General features: G+C 44.4%; 1 protein-coding gene across 1 annotated transcript in view; it reads left to right on the top strand.

The window, feature by feature from the left end:
• Positions 1-23,641, top strand: part of JAM3 (junctional adhesion molecule 3) — a 60,105-nt gene extending 36,464 nt beyond the window's left edge. The window contains exons 2-9 of the mRNA XM_060017633.1: positions 14,859-14,924; positions 15,406-15,519; positions 18,616-18,768; positions 19,187-19,389; positions 19,912-20,011; positions 20,833-20,962; positions 21,044-21,098; positions 21,371-23,641. Coding sequence (XP_059873616.1) covers positions 14,859-14,924; positions 15,406-15,519; positions 18,616-18,768; positions 19,187-19,389; positions 19,912-20,011; positions 20,833-20,962; positions 21,044-21,098; positions 21,371-21,406 — 857 coding nt within the window. The 3' untranslated portion in view covers positions 21,407-23,641. The remainder of the gene's footprint in view (positions 1-14,858; positions 14,925-15,405; positions 15,520-18,615; positions 18,769-19,186; positions 19,390-19,911; positions 20,012-20,832; positions 20,963-21,043; positions 21,099-21,370) is intronic.
• The last annotated feature ends 810 nt before the right edge of the window (positions 23,642-24,451 follow it).

Below are 24,451 nucleotides of genomic sequence, written 5' to 3'. Positions count from 1 at the left end.
CTCTCCCTCCTGGTGTTTTTGTTTGTTTTAGCTCTTGGCATTCAAGGGAATCTTAATCAGAATGTTATTTGAAGATGAGGTAAAGGAACCTCAGTTATGCTTGAAAGGAAATAGTGTTTGAGAAAAAAGTTTGGAACTCAAAACAAATGCACTCCTATAGCCTTCAACAATAATAATTTTGAATATACACGTGTGCGCATGCGTGCGCACGCACACACACACACACACACACACACACACAGGGCACAGGATCTGATTTCCAGAGAAACTGCTTTATAATAGATGCCCAGTTTTCAACCAAAAAAAATCACAAAGCATACAAAGAAACAGGAAAACGTGGTTCATTCAAAAGAGCAAAATGAATGAACAGAAACTGTCCCAGTTTCTGAGGAGGCCCAGATATTGGGCTTACTAGACAAAGACAAATTGTCTTAAATATGCTTAGACTAAGGGAAAACATTATATGAGCAACAAAGTATCAATAAGGAGAAAAGTTATAAAAAGGAATCAAAAAGAAATTTTGGAGCTGAAAAGTGTAGTAACTGAAATGAAAAATTTACTGGAGGGGATAAACAGCTTATTTGAGCAGGCAAAAGAATCAGTGAACTAGAAGATAAGAAAATTGAAATTATCATGTCTGGGAGAAGAGAGGAAAAATAATGGAGAAATGTGAACAGAGCATGTATGTTTGCTAGGCTGCCATAACAATATCACAGACTGAGTGGCTTAAACAACAGAAGTTTATTTTCTTACAGTTCTGGAGGGTAGATGTTCAAGATCAAGATATTGGCAGAGTTGATTTCTTCTGAGGCTTCTCTTTGGCTTGCATATGGCCACCTTCTTGCTGTGTCCTCGCATGGTCTTTCCTCTGCACACACATCATTCTATGTGTCCTAATCTCCTATTTTTATAAGAACACTAGTCAGATTGGATTAGGGCCCCTAACAGCCTCATTTTAACTTATTACCTCTTTAAGGACCCTATCTCCACATATAGTCACATTCTGGGTTGCTGGGGGTGAAGGCTTCAATATATGAATTTGGGTGGCAGGGGGACACAATTCACCCCATAACAGAGCCTAAGGGCATTGTGGGGTGCTGTCAAGCTGACCAAGATATGTTTTTTTTTTAAACATCTTTATTGGGGTATAATTGCAAGATATGTTTTATGGGAGTCCCAGGAGAAGAGGGAGAGAGAGAGGCAGAAAGGTTATCTGAAGAAATAATGGCTGAAAACTCCCCCAATTTGACATATAGCATTTATCTACAAATTCAAGAAGCTCGGTAAACTCTAAGTAGGATAAACCCAAGAGGACCCACCCTGAGACACATTATAATCAAACAGTCAAAAGCTAAAGACAAAGAGAGAATCTTGAAAACAGCAAGTGAGAAGTGTCTCATTACATACAGGGGATACTCAACAAGATCTTAAGCTGATTTCTCATCAGAAATGTTGGATGCCAGAAGACAGTGGGATGAAAGATTTAATGTGTTGAAAGAAAAAAAAACCCAACAACAACACTGTAAACAGAAGATTTTATATCTGGCAACACTGACTTTCAAAAATGAGGGAAAAATTAAGACATTCCCAGAAGAACAAAAGCTGAGGGAGTTCATGACCACTAGCCCTGCTCTACAAAAAGTGCTAAAGGAAATCCTTCAAGTTGAAATGAAGCAACACTAGACAGTAACTCAAAGCTGTATGAAGATCTAAAGATCTCCAGTAGAGGTAATTAATGGACAAATATAAATGCTAGTCTTATTATAATTTCGGTTTGTAACTGCACTTTTTATTTCTGTAGAATTTAAAAGATAAATCCATTATTGATAAGGCACACAATGTATAAAGACGTAATTTGTGTCTTCAGTAACATAAGGGGTAGGACAGAGATTTTGTATACAATTAAAGTTAAATTGGTATCAATTCAAGTTTGTAATTTTAGGATGTTATGATAATCCTCATGATAACCACAAAGTTTGGTTATCATGAGTATACACTAAAGGATAGGAGAAGGGAATCAAAATGTGTCAGTACAAAAAAAATCAACAAAATACAAAAGAAGGCAGTAGTGGATGAAATGAGGGACAAAAGAATAATATACACAGAAGACAAGTAGCAGAACAGCAAAAGTAAGTCCTTTATCAGTTAATTAAACGAAAATGGATCAAACTGTCCAGTCAAAAGGCAGAGATTGGCAGAATGGATGAAATAATGTAATCCAACTTTATGCGGTCTACAAGACACTCACTTTAGACCTAAACACAAATAGGCTGGTAAAGTGAAAGGATGGAAAAAGACATTCTATGCAAATAATAACCAAAAGAGAACTGAGGTAGCTATAGTCATATCAGACAAAATAGACTTTAAGTCAGAAAACAGTTACAAGAGACAAAGAATGACAATGTATATTGATTCACCAAGAAAACATAACAATTATAAACATAGGCATGAAATATCTAAGCCCCATAATCCATGAAGCAAACATTGAGAGGATTGAAGAGAGAAACAGATTGTTTTACAATAATAATCGGACATTTCAGTGCCCTACTTTCAATAACAGATAGACAAGATAGAAGATTAATAAGGAAATATAGGACTTGAAGAACAATATGGACCAGTCAGACCTAACATATACAGAACACTACACCCCAAAACAGCAGAATACACATTTTCCACATGTGCAGATGGAACATTCTCTAGGATAGATCATATGTTAGGTCAAAACACAAGTCTCAATTTAAAAAAATTTTTAAGCATATAAAGTATCTTTTCTAATCACAGTGGAATGAAGTTAGAAGTAAATAACTGAAGGAAACTAGAATATTTACAGATACGTGGAAATCAACATACTCTTAACCAATGGGTCAAAGAAGTTAAAAGGAGGTTAGAAAATACCTGAAGAAAATGAAAATGAAAACACAACATACCAAAACTTAGTGGGATTCAGCAAAAGCAATACTAAGACATGTAAATTAAAAAAAATATATATATATATATCTCTCAAATCAGTGACAATCTTACACCTTTAGGAACTGGACAAAGGAGAACAAACTAAACCCAAAACTAGCAGAGGAAGGAATTAATAAAGATTAGAGCAGAGGTTAATGAAAAAGAGAAAAGAAAAACAGTAGGGAAAAATCAATGAAAACAAAAGTTGCTGTTTTGAAAAGAACAGCAAAATTGACAAACCATTAACTAGATTCAGTAAGGAAAAAAGAAGACTTGAATTACTAAAATCAGCAAAGAAAGTGGGGCTATAACTACTGATTTTATGGAAATAAATAGGATTATAAGACAATGCTATGAACAAGTATATATCAACAAGTTGGATAACCTAGATGAAATGGACAAATTCCTAAAAACATAAAATCTAGCAAAATGTAGTCATTAAGAAGTAGAAAATCTGAATAGAACTACAGTAATTAAAAACAGAAAAGCTTGGACCTGGTGGTTTCATTGATGGATTCTACCAAACATTTAAAGAATTAATACCAGTCCTTCTCAAACTCTTCCCAAAGATTGAAGAGAATACTTCCTAACTCATCTGTAAGGCCAGCATTACCCTGATACTAACACCAGGCAAAGCCACTACAAGAAAGCTGTAGACCAATATTCCTTAACATTGATGCAAAATTCTTCCAAAACATACTAGCGGATGGAATTCCACAACACACTAAAAGGATTATACACCGCGAATGAATGGAATTTGTTCCCAGAATGAAAGAATGGTTTAACATATGAAAATTACAGTAATACATCGCATTAATAGAATATAGGAAAAGAACCACATGATTATCTCAGTTGATGCAGAAAAAATATTTGACAAATTCAACACCCTTTCATAATAAAAACAGTAGACTAGGAGTAGATGAGATCTCCTTCAACATAATAAAAGATATATGAAAAACCTTATAGCCAGTGTCATAATTAATGGTGAAAGACTGAAAGGTTTTTCCCTAAGATCAGGAAGAAGAGTAGGATACCAGAGCTCACCACTTTTGTTCTACATAACATTGGAATTTCTAGCCAGAGCAATTAGGCAACAAAAAGAAATTTACAAGTTATCCAAATTGGAAAAGAAAACATAAAATTATCCCTATTCATGGATGACTTAATCTTATACGTGGAAAACCCTGAAGATTACACCAAAAACAAAACAAAGAAACAAAAAACCCTGTTAGAGCTAATAACAGGAAAACAGAAAACAAAACCAACATACAAATATCAGTTGCATTTCTATACACTAACAAAGAACAATCAGAAAAGGAAATTAAGAAAACAATCCCATTTACAGTAGTATCTAAATGAATAAAATACTTAGGAATAAATTTAATCAAGGAGGTAAAAGACAGAGTACACTGAAATCTAAAAAACACTGCTGAAAGAAATTAAAGGAGATACAAATAAATGGAAGATACTCCATGTTTATGGATTAGAAAATCTAATATTGTTAAAACTATGGAAAGCCATCTACAGATTCAATACGTTCTCTATCAAAATCCCAATGGTTTTTTTTTTTCAGAAATAGAAAACCCCATCCTAAAGATTTATATGGAATCTCAAGGGAACCCAAATAGCCAAAGTCATCTTGAAAAAAAAAAGAACAAAGTTGGAGGACTCACACTTGCTGATTACAAAACTTACTATGAAGCTACAGTAATCAAAACAGTATGGTACTGGCATAAAGATAGACGTATGGACCAATGGAACAGAACAGAGAGCCCTGAAATAAACTCTTGTGTATATAATCGAATAATTTCTGACAAGAGTGCCAAGACCATTGAATGGAGCACAGTCTTTTCACCAAATGATGTTAGAAAAACTGGATATACACATTCTAAATAATGAAGTTGGATCCTTGCCTTATAAAAAATTAAAATGGACCAAAGACCTAAACGTATGATTTAAAACTATAAAATTCTTAGAAGAAAACAGTGGAAGATATTCATGACATTGGATTTGGCAATGATTTCTTGGATGTGACATCAAAAGCACAGGCAGGCAACAAAAGAAAAAAATAGGTAAATTGGACTTCATTGAAATTAAAAACTTTTGTACATCAAAGAATACTATCAAGAGAGTAAAAATACAACTTAGAGTGGGAGGAGGTATTTGCAAAGCACATATATAACAAGAGATTAATATCCAGAATATATAAAGAGCTCCTACAACTCAACAACAAAAACCCCAAACAATCCAATTTAAAAAATGGCAAAGGATTTGAATAAACATTTCTCCAAAGAAGATATGCAAATGGTCAATAAACACATGAAAGGATGTGCATTATTAGCCTTTATGGAAATGCAAATAAAAACCACAATGAGACACCACTTCACACCCATTACGATGGATATTATTGAAAAAAAAAGAAAAATTACGAACATTGGTGAGGATGTGGAGAAATTCGAATCTGTCTGCATTGCTGATGGGATCATAAAATGGTGCAGCCGCTGTGGAAAAGCTTGGGAGTTCTTCAAACAGTTACACGTAGGATTGCAATATGATCCAGTAATTAAGCTTCTAGGTGCATACCGCAAATAGTTGAAAGCAGGGACTCAGATAGATATTTGTGCACCACTGTTCACAGCAGCATTATTCACAATGGCCAAAAGGTAGAAACAACCTAATGTCCATCAACAGATGAATGGATAAACAAGACATGGTATACAGTCAGCACTCTGTATCTATGGGTTCCATATCCCTGGATTTAACAAATGCAGATCCAAAATGTGTGAAAAAAGATTCCAGAAAGTTACAAAAAGCCACACTTGAGTTTGCCTCGCCCTGGCAACTTTTTATATAGCATTGGCATTGTATTAGGCGTTATAAGTAACCTAGAGATGATTTAAAGTACCTGAGAGGTTGTGTAGGTTATATGCAAACGCTAGGCCACTTCATATGAAGGACTTGAGCATTCATGGATTTTGCTAGCTGAGGGGTGTCCTGGAACCAGTCCACTGCAGATACCGAGGGATGACTGTATACGTACAGTGGAATATCATTCAGCCTTAAAAGGAATGGGCTGCTGCTACATGTTACATGGATGTACCTTGGAAACATCATCCTGCATGAAGTAAGCCAGACATAAAAGGACAAATATTGTGTGATTCCACTTGTGAGGTCTGTCAAGTAGGCAAGTCCAGAGACAATGGCCTGGAGGTTGCCAGGGGCCAGGGTTCCGAAGAAGTGGGGAGCTGCTGTTTAATGGGGATGGAGTTTCTGTTTGGTACGATGAGCAAGTTGTGGAGACAGATGGTGGTGTTGGCTGCACACATTGTGCATGTGCCTAATGCCGCTGAGGTTTTCCACGTAAAAGTGGTTAAAGTGGTAAATTCTATGTTGTGTATGTTGTACCAGAATAAAAAACATCGTTAAATAGTGATGATGGTGAGACAGTGGGAAAAGTGGAAAACGCAGTGAGAGTACAAAGGGCGGAGCCCCACGTCTCACATTCAGTTGTAAGAATCTCCTGAGATAAAAATACCACATTTGATCAAGGGGGAATCTTGATGTCACCCTGACTCCTGTTTTCTCTGTTCACCAACCTTCAGCTGGGTAGGAACAGCAGACTTTCTACTTGCTGCTGCTGCTTTTTAGAGTCCAAAAGCAAAACCTCAGACATTACTGTTCAGTGAAACGCACTGCAGATTATTCATGACCACACGAGTATTCCTTTTATATACTTTGGTCATGAATACGGTTACGCCAGTTGATTTTTTTTAATTTTTAAAAAACATTTATTTATTTGGCTGCGTCAGGTCTTAGTTGCGGCACACAGGCTCTTTGTTGCGGCGCGTGGGCTTCTCTCTAGTTGTGGCGCGTGAGGTGCGCAAGCTCAGTAGTTGTGGTGTGCAGGCTTAGTTGCCCTGCGGCATTCGGGATCTTAGCTCCCTGACCAGGGATCAAACCCGCATCCCCTGCATTGGAAGGCGGATTCTTAACTACTGGACCACCAGGGAAGCCCCATGCCGGTTGATTTTTTAACTGATGTATTCACTGAAAGAATTCAGGAGACCTTACATAAAAATTTTTATCTAACTTTAAATAGTTGTTAAGTATATATATGATTTCTGGTGTATTGTGAATATCAATGCTTTAAAACTGTTACTTCAGTTTTTTGCATACCCAACCGATTCCAAATGCCATACTGATTTCACTATCATCATTTTAGAAATAGAGAAGTGTTCTACGATTTAATGTTGAAATAATTATAGATTCACAGGAAGTTGCAAAGGTAGTACAGAGTGGTCCGGTGTACCCTGCTAAGTTTAAAAACCAAAATTTAGAAAGAAAACTTTCCTACAATGAATTTTTGGTCCAGCCCAACTCTGGAAAACAGTTATTAGTTTCTTTAAAAAACTAACCATGCCACAACATACGACGAGGGTTTGTGCTCTTGGGCATCTGTCCCAGAGAAAAGGAAACTTATGTTCATACGAAAGTCTGTGCACAAATGTCACAGCAGTTTTATTCATCATAGCCCCAAACTGGAAACAACCCAGACGCCTTTCCGTGGGTGAGTGGTTAAACACAGTGTGGTGCATCCCCGGTGCGGAGCGCTGCTTGGCTGTAGAAAGAAACAAACTGTCATTACACACAAGGTGGATGGACCTAAAGGGCTTTATTCTGAACGAAAAAGTCAGCCTCAAAAGGCCACCGACTGTGTATTTCCTGTTATATAGCATTCTCCAAATGACAGAATTATGGCCATAGGGGACAGATTAACATTTGCCAGTGCTGAGGGATGGTGAGGGCCTGCAGGAGGGAGGTCTTTGGTGATGGAAGAGGTCTGTGTCTTGACTGCAGTGGTGGTTACAGGAATCTTCACATGTGATAAGTGAGGTACAACCATCCACATACACTGTACACGTGTCAGTTTTCTGGTTTTGATACTGTGCTGTAATTATGTAACCATTGGGGGAGGCTGGGTCAAGGTCACATTAAATGAACACAATATACTTGGAACTTACCACACCTGCCTCCAGAGGACAGTCTTAAATTTCTTTTGGAGGATTTGAATAGAAACAGACAACTACACATGTCTTAGATTCCTTCTAAGTCCAAGATTTAATAATGGATTCCTGGGCAAGATGAAAAATAGAGTAGCCACATTACAGCTCTGTGAGCAAACTGAATTCAGCTAAATGATTTTCTGGAAAACTCAAGGAGATCCAATCTAGAACATAAAAAATGCACATTGATTTATTCGATAAACACTTTTGGAGTCCCTGCTAAATACCATTCCACACTAGATTTGAAGATAGATGAGTCCGTATGATACTTGTTTCTTTGTACTGTTGATAGAATGTAAGCTCCATGAGGGCATAGATTTTTATCTTTTATTCATGTATCATCCCTCATGTTTAGGCCAGTATCTGGCTTATAAAAGGCAATAAATAAAAAATTGCTGAATGACTGGATTGTCCCAAAGAGCTTAGAGTCTGGCAGGCGCAAGCCAAGGTTGGTATGAAATTAAAGAGGAACAGCTGCATGTGATGTATGCTGTAATGGATTTTCCCCCCTTTTCTCCTTCCGTCCAAAATCCCTTTGCTGAGTCTTGCATAATGTAGCCTCAGTGTATTCCGACAGCACCAGGAGGTTGGCTTATGTCAGAACCTCATGCCCAGGCACTGGCTCATATCCGGAGGAGTTGCCTGCGATGTCGTCAAGTGTTTGGTCTGGGGCTTCCAATCCTCACAAACACCGTTCTGATACACAAGTTACTTCTGTATTTTAAAGTGGGACCCTGGGCTGTTGGATGTGGGCAAAGTAAGGAACGTAACCGTCTTTACATTTAAGAACAGCTTGGGAGCAGAAGGAAATGCTGAGGAGAGACTCAGCACGGGGCCGCGGCAGAGCCAGGGCCCGGCTGCTGTGAGCCGTCGCTTCGTCTAGCTCTGCCCTTACGCATGTGGTTGGGCAGGAGAGAGTCAGGCCTTGGGGTGCATTCACCTTGGCCACAACGCAGGGGGAGAAAAGAGGTGATTATCTCCATCATCTGGGGCTGTGTTACCTTAGCTTCTTGTAGGTTATAAGAAACAAGTGGTCTTGGTTTCCCTAAGAGGTTTATTGTGAAGAGTTGGCCCCCGTGACAATCTGACCTTTGTGGACACTAGAGTAACCTCAGTGTCCCCTTCTTGTCCCCTGGCTCATCTGTCGCCAGCTCTGTGTCCTCAGGCTCTACTTCAGCTGTTTCTCTCGTGACTGTAAACTCTCTAGTTTATTCTCTTATTTCTCTCAGCTTCATACTTCTCAAGAGAAAGCCTCAGATTGGGTTGTCCTGTCATTATCCAGTCAGGCAAAGCTCTGGTGACTTACCTCTAAGGCCCCTTAGATGGCCTTTGGGTCGGAAGCTGATCCCTGGTCATAGTCATTTGGGACCACAGTTTTGGTGTCTCATCACCTAAATTACAGTGATCGCACTGAAAGGACTGAGGTCATTTTCCCTAGAGGGAACCTGTGTGGCCTTGGTAGATACTCAGAGCGTCCCGTGTTCCTCTCTGTTAGTGGGTCCCTGGGGGCTTCTGGATGGAAGGAGCAGTGGAAAGGGCTGCGTTAGTGTGGGTGGGTTTCTCCAAAAGGAGTAGCACGTGGTTACAAAACAAAACAGAGCAGGCGCCACTTGTCCTGGATCTGAAATCTAAAGTAGAAGTGACTGTTTTAGCAACTAATGACAGTTCAAGTATATTATACTTCTTCTTTTTTTTTTAATTTTAAAGTTTATTTATTTATTTATTTATTTAGGCTCTTCGTTGCTGTGCGCGGGCTTTCTCTAGCTGCGGCGAGCGGGGGCTACTCTTCGTTGTGGTGCGCAGGCTTCTCATTGCTGTGACTTCTCTTGTTGTGCAGCACGGGCTCTAGAGCGCAGGCTCAGTAGTTGTGGCGCACGGGCTTAGTTGCTCCGCGGCATGTGGGATCTTCCCAGGCCAGGGCTCGAACCTGTGTCCCCTGCATTGGCAGGCAGATTCTCAACCACTGCGCCACCAGTGAAGCCCCTATACTTCTGATTTTCATCCCTATTATTAACATTCTTTAAGGCTTCTGCTGTAATTAATGAAGTCTTACTAAATAAGACAGAAAGCATCAAAACACATACTTGGAATGTATACATGTAGCCAAACCATTAAATAAGATTTAAAAATTAAAAAAATGGATTGTTGTGACCTGCAGCTCAGAGTACAAGTCTTCACATTTTCTTACCTGGTGTGGTAAGCTGAGGTCCAGGGACCTTAATGAGGGTTAACGTAGGAAGGCCTTCTCTGGGGATGGCATATTCTCCTAGAGGCCAAGTCGCTGAAGAATGACATTTTGTAGGTGGTCAATGTACCTAGTTGATCTTGTCTCCAAGAAATCAGCTAAGACATTTTGAGACCATGATAACTGATTTCAGCGTTGTTTAAACACGTGGATAGTCAGGTGCTAATTTTGAAAGAGATCACCATGCAAATAGCATATTTTGATTTCATCGATAGCTTCATTCAGCTAAGCTTCATGAAAATCGCCATGTTGTTATTTTTCTTATTTTACCAAAGACTGGTGCAAACTTTTTAATGGATGGAAATCACGGGTTAGATAAACAGCTAATCCAGCAAGGTGGTCTCTTACCTGGTTGGTAACTGTACCCAGAATGTCCATGCCATCATGCAGGGGAAGGTACCAGGCAGGAGGGAGGAATGACAAGAAGGCCCATGTAGGTCTGGGAGATGATGAAAAGAAAATTCTTAAAAAAATTTTTTTTATTGAGGTAACGTTGATTTTATAACATTATATAAGCTTCTTGTGCACAACATTATACTTCTGTATCCACTACAGCAGCTTACCACCAAGAGTTTACTTTCCACGCATCACCATATTGACCCCCTTTACCCATCCCCACCCCCTCTGGTAACCATTACTCTGTTCTCTGTATCTACATGTTTGTTATAGTTAGGTTTGGTTCATTTATTTTGTCATTTTGTTTGTTTTTTTATATTCCATGTATGAGTGAAATCATATGGTATTTGTCTTTCTTCACCTGATATTTCACTTAGCATAATATCCTCAAGGTTCATCCATGTTTTTGCAAATGGCAAGATTCCATCTTTTTTATGGCTGAGTAATATTCCATCCCACACACATATATACACACACACATGCCACATCTTTGTCCATTTTTCCATTGATGGCCACTTAGGTTGCTTCCATATCTTGGCTACTATAAATAATGCTGCAGTGAACATAGGGGTGCATATATCTTTTATAATTAGTGTTTTTGTTTTCTTCTGATAAATACCCAGGAGTGGAATTGCTCAGTCATATGGTAGTTCTAGTGTTAGTTTTTTGTTTGTTTTTTGCGGTACACGGGCCTCTCACTGTTGTGGCCTCTCTGGGAGCACAGGCTCCGGACGTGCAGGCTCAGCGGCCATGGTTCACGGGCCCAGCCGCTCCGCGGCATGTGGGATCTTCCCGGACTGGGGCACGAACCCGTGTCCCCTGCATCGGCAGGCGGACTCTCAACCACTGCGCCACCAGGGAAGCTCCCTAGTGTTAGTTTTTCGAGGATCTCCATACTGTTTTCCACAGTGGCTGTACCAATTTACATTATCCATGTACACCGTGGTTTCCTTTTCTCCACATCCTTGCCAACACTTGTTATTTCTTGCCTTTTTGATAACAGCCATTCTGACAGATATAATGTGATATCTCATTGTGGTTTTGATTTGCGTTTCCCTGATAATTAGTGATGTTGAACATCTTTTCACATCTGTTGGCCATCTGTATGTCTTCTTTGCAAGAATGTATGTTCAGTTCCTCTGCCCATTTTTTAATCAGGTTATTGGGGTTTTTTTTTTTATTGTTCTTTATATATTTTGAGCATTAATGCCTTATTGGATATATGATTTGCAAATATCTTCTCCTATTTGGTAGCTTGTGTTTTCATTTTGTTGTTTTCTTTGCTGTGCAAAAGGTTTTTAGTTTGATGTGGTCCCATTTGTTTATTTTTGCTTTTGTTTCGCTTGCTGAGGAGGCATATCTAGAAAGATATTGCAAAGACTGATGTCAAAGGTGTACTGCCTGTGTTTTCTTTTAGAGTTTTATGGTTTCATGGCTAACATTCAATCTTTAATCCCTTTGGGGTTGATTTTTGTATATGGCATATGATAGTCATCTAGTTTCAATTTTTTTTTTTGCATGTGGCTGTGCAGTTTTCCCAACACCATTTATTGAAGACTATCCTTTCTCCATTGTATGCTGTTTGCTCCTTTGTCATAAATTAATTGTCCATATATGTGTGGGTTTATTTCTGGACTTTCAATTCTGTTCCATTGAGCTATATCTGTTTTTCTGCCGATATCATGCTGTTTTGAGTTCTAAAGCTTTATAATGTAGTTTGAAATCAGGGAGTGTGATATCTCCAGCTTTGTTCTTTTTTTCTCAGGATTGCTTTGGTTATTCAGGGTCTTTTGTGGTTGTATATGAATTTTAGAATTTTTTGTTCTATTTCTGTGAAAAATAAAAATGCCCTTGGGATGTTGATAGGGATTGCATTGAATCTGTGGTTGCTTTAGGTAATATGGACATTTTAACAGTGTTAATTCTTTCAGTCCATGAGCACAGAATGTCTTTCCGTTTCTTTGTGTCTTCTTCAGTTTCTTTGAACAATGTCTTATAGTTTTCTGTGTACAGGTCTTTCACCTCTTTGGACAAATTTATTCTTAGGTTATTTTATTCTTTTTGTTGCAGTTGTAAATGGGATTGTTTTCTTAATTTCTCTTTCTGCTAGCTTGTTGTTAATTTTTAGAAATAGAACAGATTTCTGTATGTTGATTTTGTACCCTTCAACTTTACTGAATTCATTTATTATATCTAATAGTTTTTTGGTGGAGTCTTTAGGATTTTCTGTATATAAAATCATGTCATATACAAATAGTGATAATTTCACTTCTTCCTTTCCAATTTGGATGTTTTTATTTATTTTATTAATTTTTTTTTTTTTTTTTTTTTTTTTTTTTTGCGGTACGCAGGCCTCTCACTGTCGTGGCTTCTCCCGTTGAGGAGCACAGGCTCTGGACACGCAGGCTCAGCGGCCATGGCTCACGGGCCCAGCCGCTCTGCGGCATGTGGGATCTTCCCGGACCGGGGCACGAACCCGTGTCCCCTGCATTGGCAGGTGGACTCTCAACCACTGTGCCACCAGGGAAGCCCCTAATTTTTTTTCTTTTTTTTAAAATTTATTTTTTGGCTGTGTTGGGTCTTCGTTGCTGCACACGGGCTTTCTCTAGTTGCGGCGAGTGGGGGCTACTCTTTGTGGTGCTCGGGCTTCTCATCGCAGTGGCTTCTCCTGTTGCAGAGCACAGGCCCTAGAGCACGTGGGCTCCAGCACTTGCGGCGCGTGGGCTCTGTAGTTGTGACTCGTGGGCTCTAGAGCGCAGGCTTGGTAGTTGTGGCGCATGGGCTTAGATGCTCCATGGTATGTGGATCTTCCCGGACCAGGGATCAAACCTGTTTCCCCTGCATTGGCAGGCGGATTCTTAACCACTGGGCCACCAGGGAAGTCCCCGGATGTTTTAATTTTCTTTTCATGGCTAATTGCTCTGGCTAGGACTTCCTGTGTTGAATAGGAGTGGTGAGAGTGGGCATCCTTACCTTGTTCCCAATTGTAAAAGAAAGCTTTTAGTTTTTCACTGTAGAGCAGTGGTCCCCAACCTTTTTGGCACCAGGGACTGGTTTCATGGAAGACAGTTTTTCCTCAGACTGGGGGTGGGGGGGTGGTTTAGGCAGTAATGTGAGTGGCAGTCAGGCGGTAACGTGAGCGATAGGGAGTGGAAGATGAAGCTTCGGTCGCTTGCCCGCCGTTTACCTCATGCTATGTGGCCTGGTTCCTAACAGGCCTACTGGTCCACGGCCCGGAGGTTGGGGACCCTTGCTGTAGAGTGTGATGTTAGCTGTGGGTTTGTCATTTGTGGCCTTTATTATGTTGAGCTTCCTTCTATACCCATTTTTTTTGAGAGTTTTGTCATAAATAGGTGTTGAACCTTGTGAAATGTTCTTTCTGCATCTGAGATGCTCATATGGTTTTTATCCTTCATTTTGTTAATGTGGTGTATCATGTTCATTGATTTGTGGATGTTGAATAAGTCCCACTTGTTCATGGTGTATGATCTTTTTAATGTATTGTTGTATTCAGTTTGCTAATATTTTGTTGAGAATTTTTGCATCTATGTTCATCAGAGATAATTTTCTTTTTGTGTGTTATCTTTGTCTGGTTTTGGTATCAGGGTAATGTTGGCTTTGAAAAATGAGTTAGGAAGTGTTCTGTCCTCTTAAATTTTGGGGGATAGTTTGAGAAGGACAGGTATCAAATCTTTGAATGTTTGGTAGGATTTACCAGTGAAGCTGACTGGTCCTGGACTTTTGTTTGGGGGGAGCTTTTGATTACTGTTTCAGTCTCCTCACTAGTGATCTATTTAGATTTTCTTTCTTCATGATTCAGTCTTAGAAAGTTGTATGATTCTAAGAATTTGTCCATTTCTTCTGGGTTGTCCAGTCTGTTGTTCTGTAGCTCTCTCTTACAATCCTTTTTTTAAAAGTACATTCTTAGAGGAAGGTCTTGAAAGTTCTAGGGGCTTTGTTCTGGGACTAAGAAGGAAAGTGCACTCTGAGAATTCTCTTTCTCCTGGGTTCCTTCCAGTGAAGGTCAGACTCAGAAAGCAGTCACCCTGCTGTATCTAAGAGACTTTGTTTTGGAACATGACATTTGACATCCTCTGTGGTTCGTGACTGAAGCCGCCATGAAGGGAAAGTCTGATGTCAAGTGCGGGTTCTCTGCTCTTTTAGTGTCGCGTTGTCTCTGATTTTACTTTTCTTTTTTCCCTCAGGCTGCTTGATAGGGGCTGTGAATCTCAAATCCAGCAACCGAAACCCAGTGGTACAGGAATTTGAAAGTAAGTCCAAGGAAGGGTTTAGGCAAAGGGGCACCACTTGGTGATCTGGCAGCTGATGCAGGATAGACACACACGGATGTGTCCTGCCCAAGAGGCTTGGGGGTGGCCGGCTCCCCAGCAGCCATCTGACGTGCACGTGTGAGCGAAGCACCGCTTCAGCAGCCTGCGGGCAACTCTGCAGGCTTTCTGTTGGCTGAAACCTGATTCCTGGCCTGGCTTTGCGTTTACAGAACCAAGAACGTTCTTATATACAAGCAAGAGTATTAGGGGGAACGTGTGCTCTCTTTAATAAAAGTCTCTGCTAATCATCTATATTGTTTTTCTAGCTAAAACTAAAGTCTCTTGGAGCCTGGAGCTAGCTAGATTTTTAATCTACACGACAGACCTAAATATACATGTAGCTTGCAGGGTCTGGGTATACAAGTGAACCTAAAATTGTTCCACATTCACTGACAGTTCTCTTTCTTCCCTTGCTCATTAGGTGTGGAACTATCTTGTATCATTACGGATTCACAGACAAATGACCCCAGGATTGAGTGGAAGAAAATCCAAGATGAACAAACCACATATGTGTTTTTTGACAACAAAATTCAGGGTATGATCCTGTAGTCCTCTCGTTTGTACAGAAGGCCCAGGCATGCACTTGTGGCCAAGACTTTGCTCTAACTGGACCTGCATCTGTAGCCAGGATTGGTGTTCTGTCTTGTTTTATATATGGAAATATCAACATGCAAAAGTAGTGAGAATAGTGTATGGAACCTCCCTGCACCTGTGACCCTGCTTCAGTAAATACCACGTAATCAGTTAGGATTTTAGTCCACACGCAGCCGTAGCTTTGAGGTATCTGAGTGAACATTCTCCGAGGCCATCTCCCTATCGTGACCCACGACTTTATAAGTGACTTCATTAGTAGGACAGTATGGAACAGCAGGGGGACAGCAGCACCCACTGTACACACCTGGGTGCTGAGCGCACCATGCGGGAGGGCAGGGTACGGGCTGCAGGGAGGCGCTGGGCCATGAGCACGTGGGGCAGAAAGACGTGGAAGCGCAGGGAGCTTCTCGGAGGGACCGCTGGCTCTCGGCCCAGCAGGGGAGGGCGGACACAAGGTGGATGGCGCTTGGAAGGCCTCAGGAGGGGCGTGATGTGGTCCCACTGATGCTTTAGAGACGGTGGTGGTTGCTTTGCAGACGGGGCTGGTGGTGGGCACAGCTGAGAGCAGGGCCCAGTTCAGGATTCTTCTGCAGAGGCCAGGAGGGGGTCAGGGTAGTGTGGATGGGGCGGGGGGGTTGTGATGGCGGGAGGGGGCCACCCCGGGGGACAGCAGGCAGATGGAAGAGTCAGTGCAGCTGCAGAGGCGGGCAGCCCCGATCCCTCTGAGAATGTGACAGTGGGGGTTTCAGGGAAGGGGTGGAGGCTTTGCGCATCAACCTGAAATTACGGCCTTTCTGCCTCAGGTCCTCCACATCATCGGGGGTCATCGGCTCTTAAAAACAGTTCTGTTTGCCCACCAGTATCCTCCCACCTCTGGTTTACGAAGAGATGGCAATGCTATTCTCAGGAAGCAAATCGGTTTTCTCTGGCAGCTTCATCAGGCTGTTCTTGATAAGCCCTGACCGAGCGGGAATGTTCTTAAGCAACTTTCTGTTTCTCCCCCCGCCCCAGAAACTGCCACACAAAATAGAGGCCTGGAGGGAGGCCTTGCCTAGGGCAGGGCTGTGCCACCAGCGCCTGGTGGGTTTGCGTTTACTTGTTTCCCACACGGTGGACGCTCTGACCCCTGCTGGTGCCTGGATGACGAACCTTCCCGCTAGAAAATGCCGTCAGAAACGTTCGTTCTCTTAGCAAAAGCATTTTGCCGTTTCCAACACATGTGGTAAATCCTTCCTAGACTTGTCACCAATTAGCAGGTTTAGTAAATTCGTTTCTAATTTTTGTGTCATTTTCTTTTCTAACTCTTTCCCTATTTGTCAGTGCCCGGGTTCTTTGTGCTTCTTTGAAAGAGTTACTGTGTCCTTTATGCTTTAAAAATGTTTTAATTGAGACACAGTAATTCACATAGCATGAAACTCACTGTTTTGAAGCGTGTAGTTGGTGGTTAGTACATTCAGCAAAGACGTGTGGCCGTCACTGGCAGATTCCAGCACATCCCCGCCCCCAAAAGAAACCGTGTCCCTTCTTCCCCAGCCTGGCAGCCACTAATTCACCTTGTGGGTTTGCCTGTCCTGGATGCTTCCTATAAATGGAATCATACAATATTCGGTCCTGGCTTCTTTCACTTAGTGCATCGTTTTCAAGGTTCATCCATGTTGTAGCAAGTGTCTGTACTTTGTTCTTTTAAAAAATATATATATATATTTATTTGGCCTTGTCGGGTCTTAGTTGCAGCACGTGGGATATTCATTGCGGCATGTGGGATCTTTAGTTGTGGTGCACGGGCTTTAGAGAGCACAGGCTTAGTTGCTCCACGGCATGTGGGATCTTAGTTCCCTGACCAGAGATTGAACCCATGTCCCCTGCACTGGAAGGTGGATTCTTAACCACTGGACCACCAGGAAAGTCCCTGTTCTTCTTTATATCGATGAATAATATTCCATTATAGATATGCCACATTTCATCAACTGCTGTACATTTGGGTTGTTTCCATTTTGGGCTATTATCAATAATGTTCATAAACATTGTACAGGTTTTGGTGCAAACGTAATTTTTCACTTCTTGGGGATAATTAGTAGGAGCACAATTGTGGGGTCATGTGGTATCACATGTTCAGTTTTCTGAGAAACCGCCAAGCTCTTTTCCACAGTGGCTGGACGATTTTACGTTCCCTTGGCTGTGTGTTTCCCCGCATCTTCAGTAACGCTTGAGATTACCCATTGTTTTGAGTCCAGTCATCCTAGGGGGTGTGAAGTGGTATCTCGTTGTGGTTCTGACTTGCATTTCCCTGACAGCTAATGATGTTGAGAATCTTTTCACGTGCTTATTGGCTATTTGTCTATCTTTTTGGAGAAATGTCTATTCAAATCCTTTGTCCATTTTTAATTAGGTTGTTTATTTGTTGAATTGCGAATTTTCATACGTTCTGTATCCTAGTCCTTTGTCAGATATATGATTTTCTCCCAGTCAGCAGATTGTCTTCTTACTTGCTTCTGTCCTTTGAAGCACAAAAGTTCTTAATTTATTATGAAAGGCTCGTGAAGGCTGATATAACTTTGTGTGTGTGGGCTTGTGCTTTTGGTGACCTAAGAGATCACTGTCTAATCCAAGGTCATGGTTATTCACATCTCTGTTTCTTCCTAAGGGTTTCAGTTTCAGCTTGTGCAGCAAGGTTTGTGTTGTGTGTGGTGTGAGGTAGGGGTCCACGTCATTCTCTTGCATGTGGGTACCCAGGTGTCCCAGTACCATTTGTGGAATGCTGTTTGTCTTTTAATGTTGTTTGACTTGTTTTCTCTTTTAATTGGGAACCCTTTCTGGGAATGATGAAAAGGAAAGGAGGCCCTTGCCTTAACAACAGAGACACATGGCCAAGTCCTCTTACAGCCCAGGCACTCCCTTGGTGCTCGGCATTCTCACAGGAACGGAGACGAGCCAGTTGCAGTTTTCCTGCCGAGGCACCAGAGATGGCCCCAGAACCTCCTCCTCAAGCAGCAGAGCTGTCTGTAAAGAGCCCCTCAGTGCCCTGTCTTCTGTACAGGAGACCTGGCCGGCCGTGCAGAACTGCTGGGGAAAACTTCTCTGAAGATCTGGAACGTGACCCGGACGGACTCAGCCCTTTACCGCTGTGAGGTGGTTGCTCGGCACGACCGCAAGGAGATTGATGAGATTGTCATCGAGTTAACTGTGCAAGGTGCGGGTGCACGTGGGGTGGTGGCCCCTGCCCTCGGCTCACGCGCCTGCCTGTGGGGAGAAGACCAGCTTCCTTCCTTCCTTTACTTCTACGGTCACGTCCCCGAGGGTGTGGCGCTTGGCGGGGCAGGGTGGGGCAGGGGAAGCTCAGGCTGCCTGCGTTGGGTTGGAGGTGAGGAGAGAAGGGGAGCTTATGCCTCTTCTGTCCACCTGCTAGAGGGGGTGGAGGCACTGGGAACGCTGGGGGGTCACCTACGGGGGCAACCACAGGCAGCGCGGGCCGCAGGGGAGCGGGCCTGCCCGCGACGCAGCGTCTGGAACCCGGCTAGCTGACTCGTTTTTGGAGCAGGTTCATTGTGGGCTGTGGTAAGAACAGGGCCCTGTTGCTGACCGTAACCCCTGCTGTGCTTCTCCTGCAGTGAAGCCGGTGCCCCCAGTGTGCAGGGTGCCAAGGGCTGTGCCTGTGGGCAAGGCAGCCACGCTGACCTGCCAGGAGGGCGAGGGCTACCCCCGGCCGCATTACAGCTGGTACCGCAACGACGTGCCACTGCCCACAGATTCCAGGGCCAACCCCCGGTTCCGAAACTCCTCTTTCCTCTTCAACCCTGACACGGGCACCCTGGTAAGGTCTCTCAGAAGGGGGGCGGGTGCGCACATCTGTGTCGTGGGAAGAGCAGTTATTAAGAGACAGTAAACTTTACGAGACAGCAGCTTTGAGCCCCGCACATCGGGGACCCTGCCCTCCCTTTATAGACAGAAAAGTTGTAAGGGGGCCAGGGAAAGGGGGCAGAGCCAAGGGGGGGACAGTGACTGAGGAGGGCGTAGGTGGCCTGGCCGGTGCTGTCCTCGGGACAGAGTCGGGAGGCAGCTGGGACTTGCTCCCTGGCCACACGTCTGATGTTGAGGAACTGCTGGCTGCGTTCAGCATGGTCGTGGTGTCGTGGGCACGACTTTTAAAAAGTCCTTCTAGAGACACACAGATGTTCGTGGACGACCCCGTGGTGGGGAGGGAGGAGGCAGTGGGTTGGAGTCGCGGGCGCGTGAAGCCCGGCTGCTGCCGGCTCTGGTGCCCCTGGCATGGAGGGGGCTCACTGTGCACCAAGCCCTGTTGTCGGGTCCCCATTCACTCCCAGTCCCCAAACAGGTGTTCAGCGCCATCCACAAGGAGGACTCAGGCCAGTACTACTGCATTGCCTCCAACGATGCGGGCTCAGCCCGCTGCGAGGAGCAGGACATGGAAGTGTGTGAGTGTCTCTGCCGAGCCTTGCCCTGCAGACCGGCGGGTGCCCCTCAGCTGTGACACCCCCCACCCCGTGCGGGCACACGGGCTCTGCCCGGGTCCGGTGGGAGGAGGCGAGGACGCACCAAGGAGCAGCTGGAGGACTGACACGCTGGTCCTCCTCATCTTGTAACTCTTAGCGACGTTCCATGAACTCCATTTCTTTGGTAACTGATAGAATTATCGAGATACAAGGTTCTCCAAAAATGTATCAAGTTTAACCGTTTTGCAGTAGCAGTAAGCTGAAACCCAGGGTTTAGCCCCAGTAATTCTGCCCTGTTCAGGTGCTTCTTTCTCTGGGGGTGTTGGCTCTAAGGGGGGGTTGAGGGCAGGACGGGGTTAGACTTCAGGGCCCCCCTCACCTGTGGAGTCAGCCTCCAGGCGACTCTTCTGGCTGCTGTCAGATTTGGGAAGCTGCTCTCGGCAGGAGGAAGATTCCTGGGCTTTGCCCCAGACCTCTGGACTCTCTATGGATAGAGCTTGGGAACTGACGTTATGAAATCAAAATTTCAAAGACTTATTTTTAAATAACAGTGCACTCACATTCAAGAATGCTGTACTAGACAAGGGAGAATTTTTTCTTCCTTAGGACTCTGGCTCCTAGCTGTCTTTGTAGTATAACCATGTTGTCCAGTAATAATGTCCCCAGAGGATTGTTATGCCCCGCAGGCAGTGCCACACGGCTTTGGCGCAGCGGGTGGGTGTCATGGCCTGTGGGCGGAGGTGTTCCGGGCCGGGAGGGGCAGGGGCGGCAGGCCGTGTCTTCTGACCCCTTCTCTTCTCCAGATGACCTCAACATCGGCGGGATTATTGGGGGAGTCCTGGTTGTCCTGACTGTACTGGCCCTGATCACAGTGGGCATCTGCTGTGCCTACAGACGTGGCTACTTCATCAACAATAAGCAGAACGGGGAAAGGTGAGCCTGTCCTACCTGCACAAAGCTCCAGTGGGCATTTCTGTGGTCCACTGGTGGTCACTCGGCTCCCCTCTGTTACAGCTACAAGAACCCAGGGAAGCCGGATGGAGTTAACTACATCAGGACGGACGATGAGGTAAGGCAGCCTAGAGGCTGCAGTGTCCCGAGCAGGGAAGATGACATTCCCCTGAGAACCAAGCAGGTCCTTAAAAGAGATTTCTGAGTCACATCCGAAGCGCGAGCCCTCAGCCCTTCCCCTGGCTGTGTGCTCGCGGGGCACTCAGTCCACAGGCCTCGCGGCCTCTCCTCAGAGCACGCTGTGGGGAAGCGGTGTCAGGCTCCCTTCCCACCGCACGCTGGGCCCTGCGTGGCCGCGGGCTGCCCTCTAAGCCGGTGTTGGCCTTGCAGGGCGACTTCAGACACAAGTCCTCGTTCGTGATCTAGACGGCAGCACGGCCGCACGCACACGTGGATACCTCCACGGGGGACCCTGCTGGGAGCAGCCCTGCGAGGGGAGCCAGACGGGGCTGGACACGCGCACGAAAGCTTTTTGTTTTGGCCAAAGTTGACCGCTACTCCTTTCTTACTTTTTAACAAGCCACACGAATAAAAGAGTTTTCCTCAAGATGGGCACAGTCACAAGGCCAAACAGTGACCGACCCCATCGGGGTCTGGGTGGCCTCAGGGCGGGCGCCAAGGGCCCGGGAGGCACGGTGATCTGCTCCGTGGCAGGTGGCATCGGCATCAGTATCCAAGGGCTGGCAGAGGGGGGCAAGGCATGAGCCTCAGCTGCAGTGACCTGGCTTCACGGTGGCCAAGTGGTCAGGCCACTTCATCCTGAGGCTTTGCTGTCACTGTCCTAGTGTCCATCTTGGGGAATCTTTTTGGGTCAGCATTTTATAACAACAGTCCAAATCTGGAAGGTAAATTGCTTGTTAGAAGGAGGGAATCTTCTTACCTGTAGGAACCCTGCTCATCCATGGCGGGTCCCAGTGTTGAAGGAAGACCTTCATCTTATGCTAAATCTGAAATGGTACTGATACTATGTTCTGCTTTTCTATGGGTATTTTATAAAATTTTACATTCTAAATTTTTGCTAAAGATGTATTTTGATTATTGAAAATTTCTATTTAAACTGTAAATAAGTTGTCATACAGTGTTAAATAACCTCTTTTTTTAAAAGTTCAACTTAAGGCAGGAGCCCAGGCTACTCCTGTTCAATTGGACACACCACTCAGTGTTCCTTGTGCTTAGGAAACCTTTAAGAAAATTCCAGTTGAGTACTGTCTTGGTCTGTTTGCGTCTCTCCAGAAGAGACATGAAGGGCTCTCGGGTTGGCTTCAAGCTGCCTCTTCCTTGGGCTCCTCAGACCACCTCTGCCCCAGACCCACAGACGCGGTGTGCAGACCGTGCTGGTTAGTGCCCGGGGTGGGGCCGCATACCTGCTCAGAGTAGCATTGGCTCCTGACTCCAGGCCAGCCCGCCCACCCTTGTCCGACGCCCCGACGCTGGCCGTGCGTGGATCAGCCCTACCTAAGGTGCCGTTCACGTACCACGTGGGTCAACCCAGGACGGCGGCAAGGGCGGGGTCCTCGGTGTGGCACCCCAGCCTGGCTTCCCTGGGACAGAGGTTTTTGGCTGAAGATGGCTCAGGAAACAGCAGCCCTGCTGTCTGGCTTTTAAATTCATTTTACTTACTTGTGTAGTTCATACGACGGTCCAGGGCCAAAGGCAGTTTTGAAATCAAATCTGTTAAAGACAATGAACCCCACTGTCCCTCTCTGCCATAAAGACAGCGCAGGTTCTGTCTCGCCGCACAGGAAGCTGTTGTGCAGGGTCGCGAGGCCAGCCTCTGAAGAACAGCAGGAAGGGCGGCCGGCGACGGTCTGACTGACGATGGGCAAAGTGTGTGCCTGAGTCAAAGGCAACTTCCTGATCGTGCCCCACATGCTGCCTGCTTTGTGGGGGCGTCAGGAACAGCACCCTTTGTTCTTAGCCTCAGACACACTGCTGTGTTAACTCAGCGTGAAGCCCTTGGGACCAAGGAGCTTCTCAGAAGGATGCCTCCGACTCTGTGTTACAGGATGGTTTTTATGTAGAAGAACATAGTCATCTTGGGATGAAACTTTCAGTGTCTTACTTGAATACTCGAGACTTGCATTGCCCTTTCTTTTCTGAGTCGTGTGAACGCTGTCATGGAGTATTGGCAGCAGCAGAGGGCAGCGCCTCGTCATGCTAGGGTGCCTGACTTCTTCCATCTGTGTCTTGAGAGCGCAGACAGACCTAAGACTGTCCCTTCATCCTCAGCTCCTCTGGGTGGAGAAGGGTAGGGCCCTTCCACCTGTGGGGGCAGCTCCAGCCTCCTCCTCGGTTGTCATAGTGATGGGGTAGTCTTCTTGTACCCTAAAACCTCCTTCCTGGTGCCATGTGACCTGGCTCTGGCTCTGACGGAGGAGAGAGGAGTGAGTGTGGGGTCTGGGAGGCTGCTGCTGCCCGTCACTGTAAAAACGCAGACAGAAAAGGAGCATCGAGTGATTTTAAGATGTAAACGTTGCTGGAGACGCGAGGCCACATGGGCTGCTGGGGCCTTGGTGTGGCTGCAGCTGTACACAGTGCCACAGACCTGTGCTACTAACACACCTGTGAGTTGGTATTTCTTAAACCTCATTTATAAAAGCTTCTAAAAAAAAAAGCAGCTCGGTCTCTTCATTTCTCTCCTTCCTGTGTCGTGTCAGGCATGGCCCTAGGTTTGAAGTGCTGGACGGAGGTGAGGGTATTCGCTTAGGGGCAGCCCTGTGACTGACTCCGTGCATGCGTGTCAACACACACGGGACCTGGGGGGTCATGACGACATCCACCCTCTCATCCAACCACCCCGTCACGTGCAGGACACGCAAACAGCAACCCTGTGCTTTTACTTCTGTAGAACTGGGATTAAGACGTGAACCAACCAAATTTCTTTCTGGTCATTCTTGGACAAAACACGCACATACAAGGGTTTTAAGGTTACCTGATGGCGCCAACAGAGGAACCTAAGGCCACTCTCCTGCGGGAACAGCCCTTAGCGGACTACGCGCATGTCATCAGCGCTGCTGTTGCTCCGGGTAAGGAACACAGAGGGTTTTCTTAAGCAGAGACTTGTAGTCTACGCTAAGATGTCTGCTGTGAGGAAAAAGACAGAGGCAGGGGCAGAGGACCTGGACGTTAAAGACAGATTGAGTCCTTTTTCCCTAATGGGGAAGATTTGGGTTCTTAAACACTTTATGTCAATTAAGTACCAATTAAAGCCCTGCGCTAAAAATACTCGAAGGCTGTACTCATACTTTTATGCATTTGAAAAAGCTTTAAAAGTCTGCAATTTATAAATAAGAATAGAAAAAATATTACAATCAAGATTTTGATATCAGATACGGGAAACTATGTACTTAGTATAAGGAACTGAAACCAGCTACCAGAAGCTTGACTATAGAAGAGAAAGCTCAGGACCGT

Source organism: Delphinus delphis, chromosome 8 (genome assembly GCF_949987515.2).
Source record: "Delphinus delphis chromosome 8, mDelDel1.2, whole genome shotgun sequence".
Lineage (NCBI taxonomy): Eukaryota > Metazoa > Chordata > Mammalia > Artiodactyla > Delphinidae > Delphinus > Delphinus delphis.
Note: the sequence above shows the minus strand (reverse complement) of the source record. Positions and strands in the feature narration are given on the sequence as shown.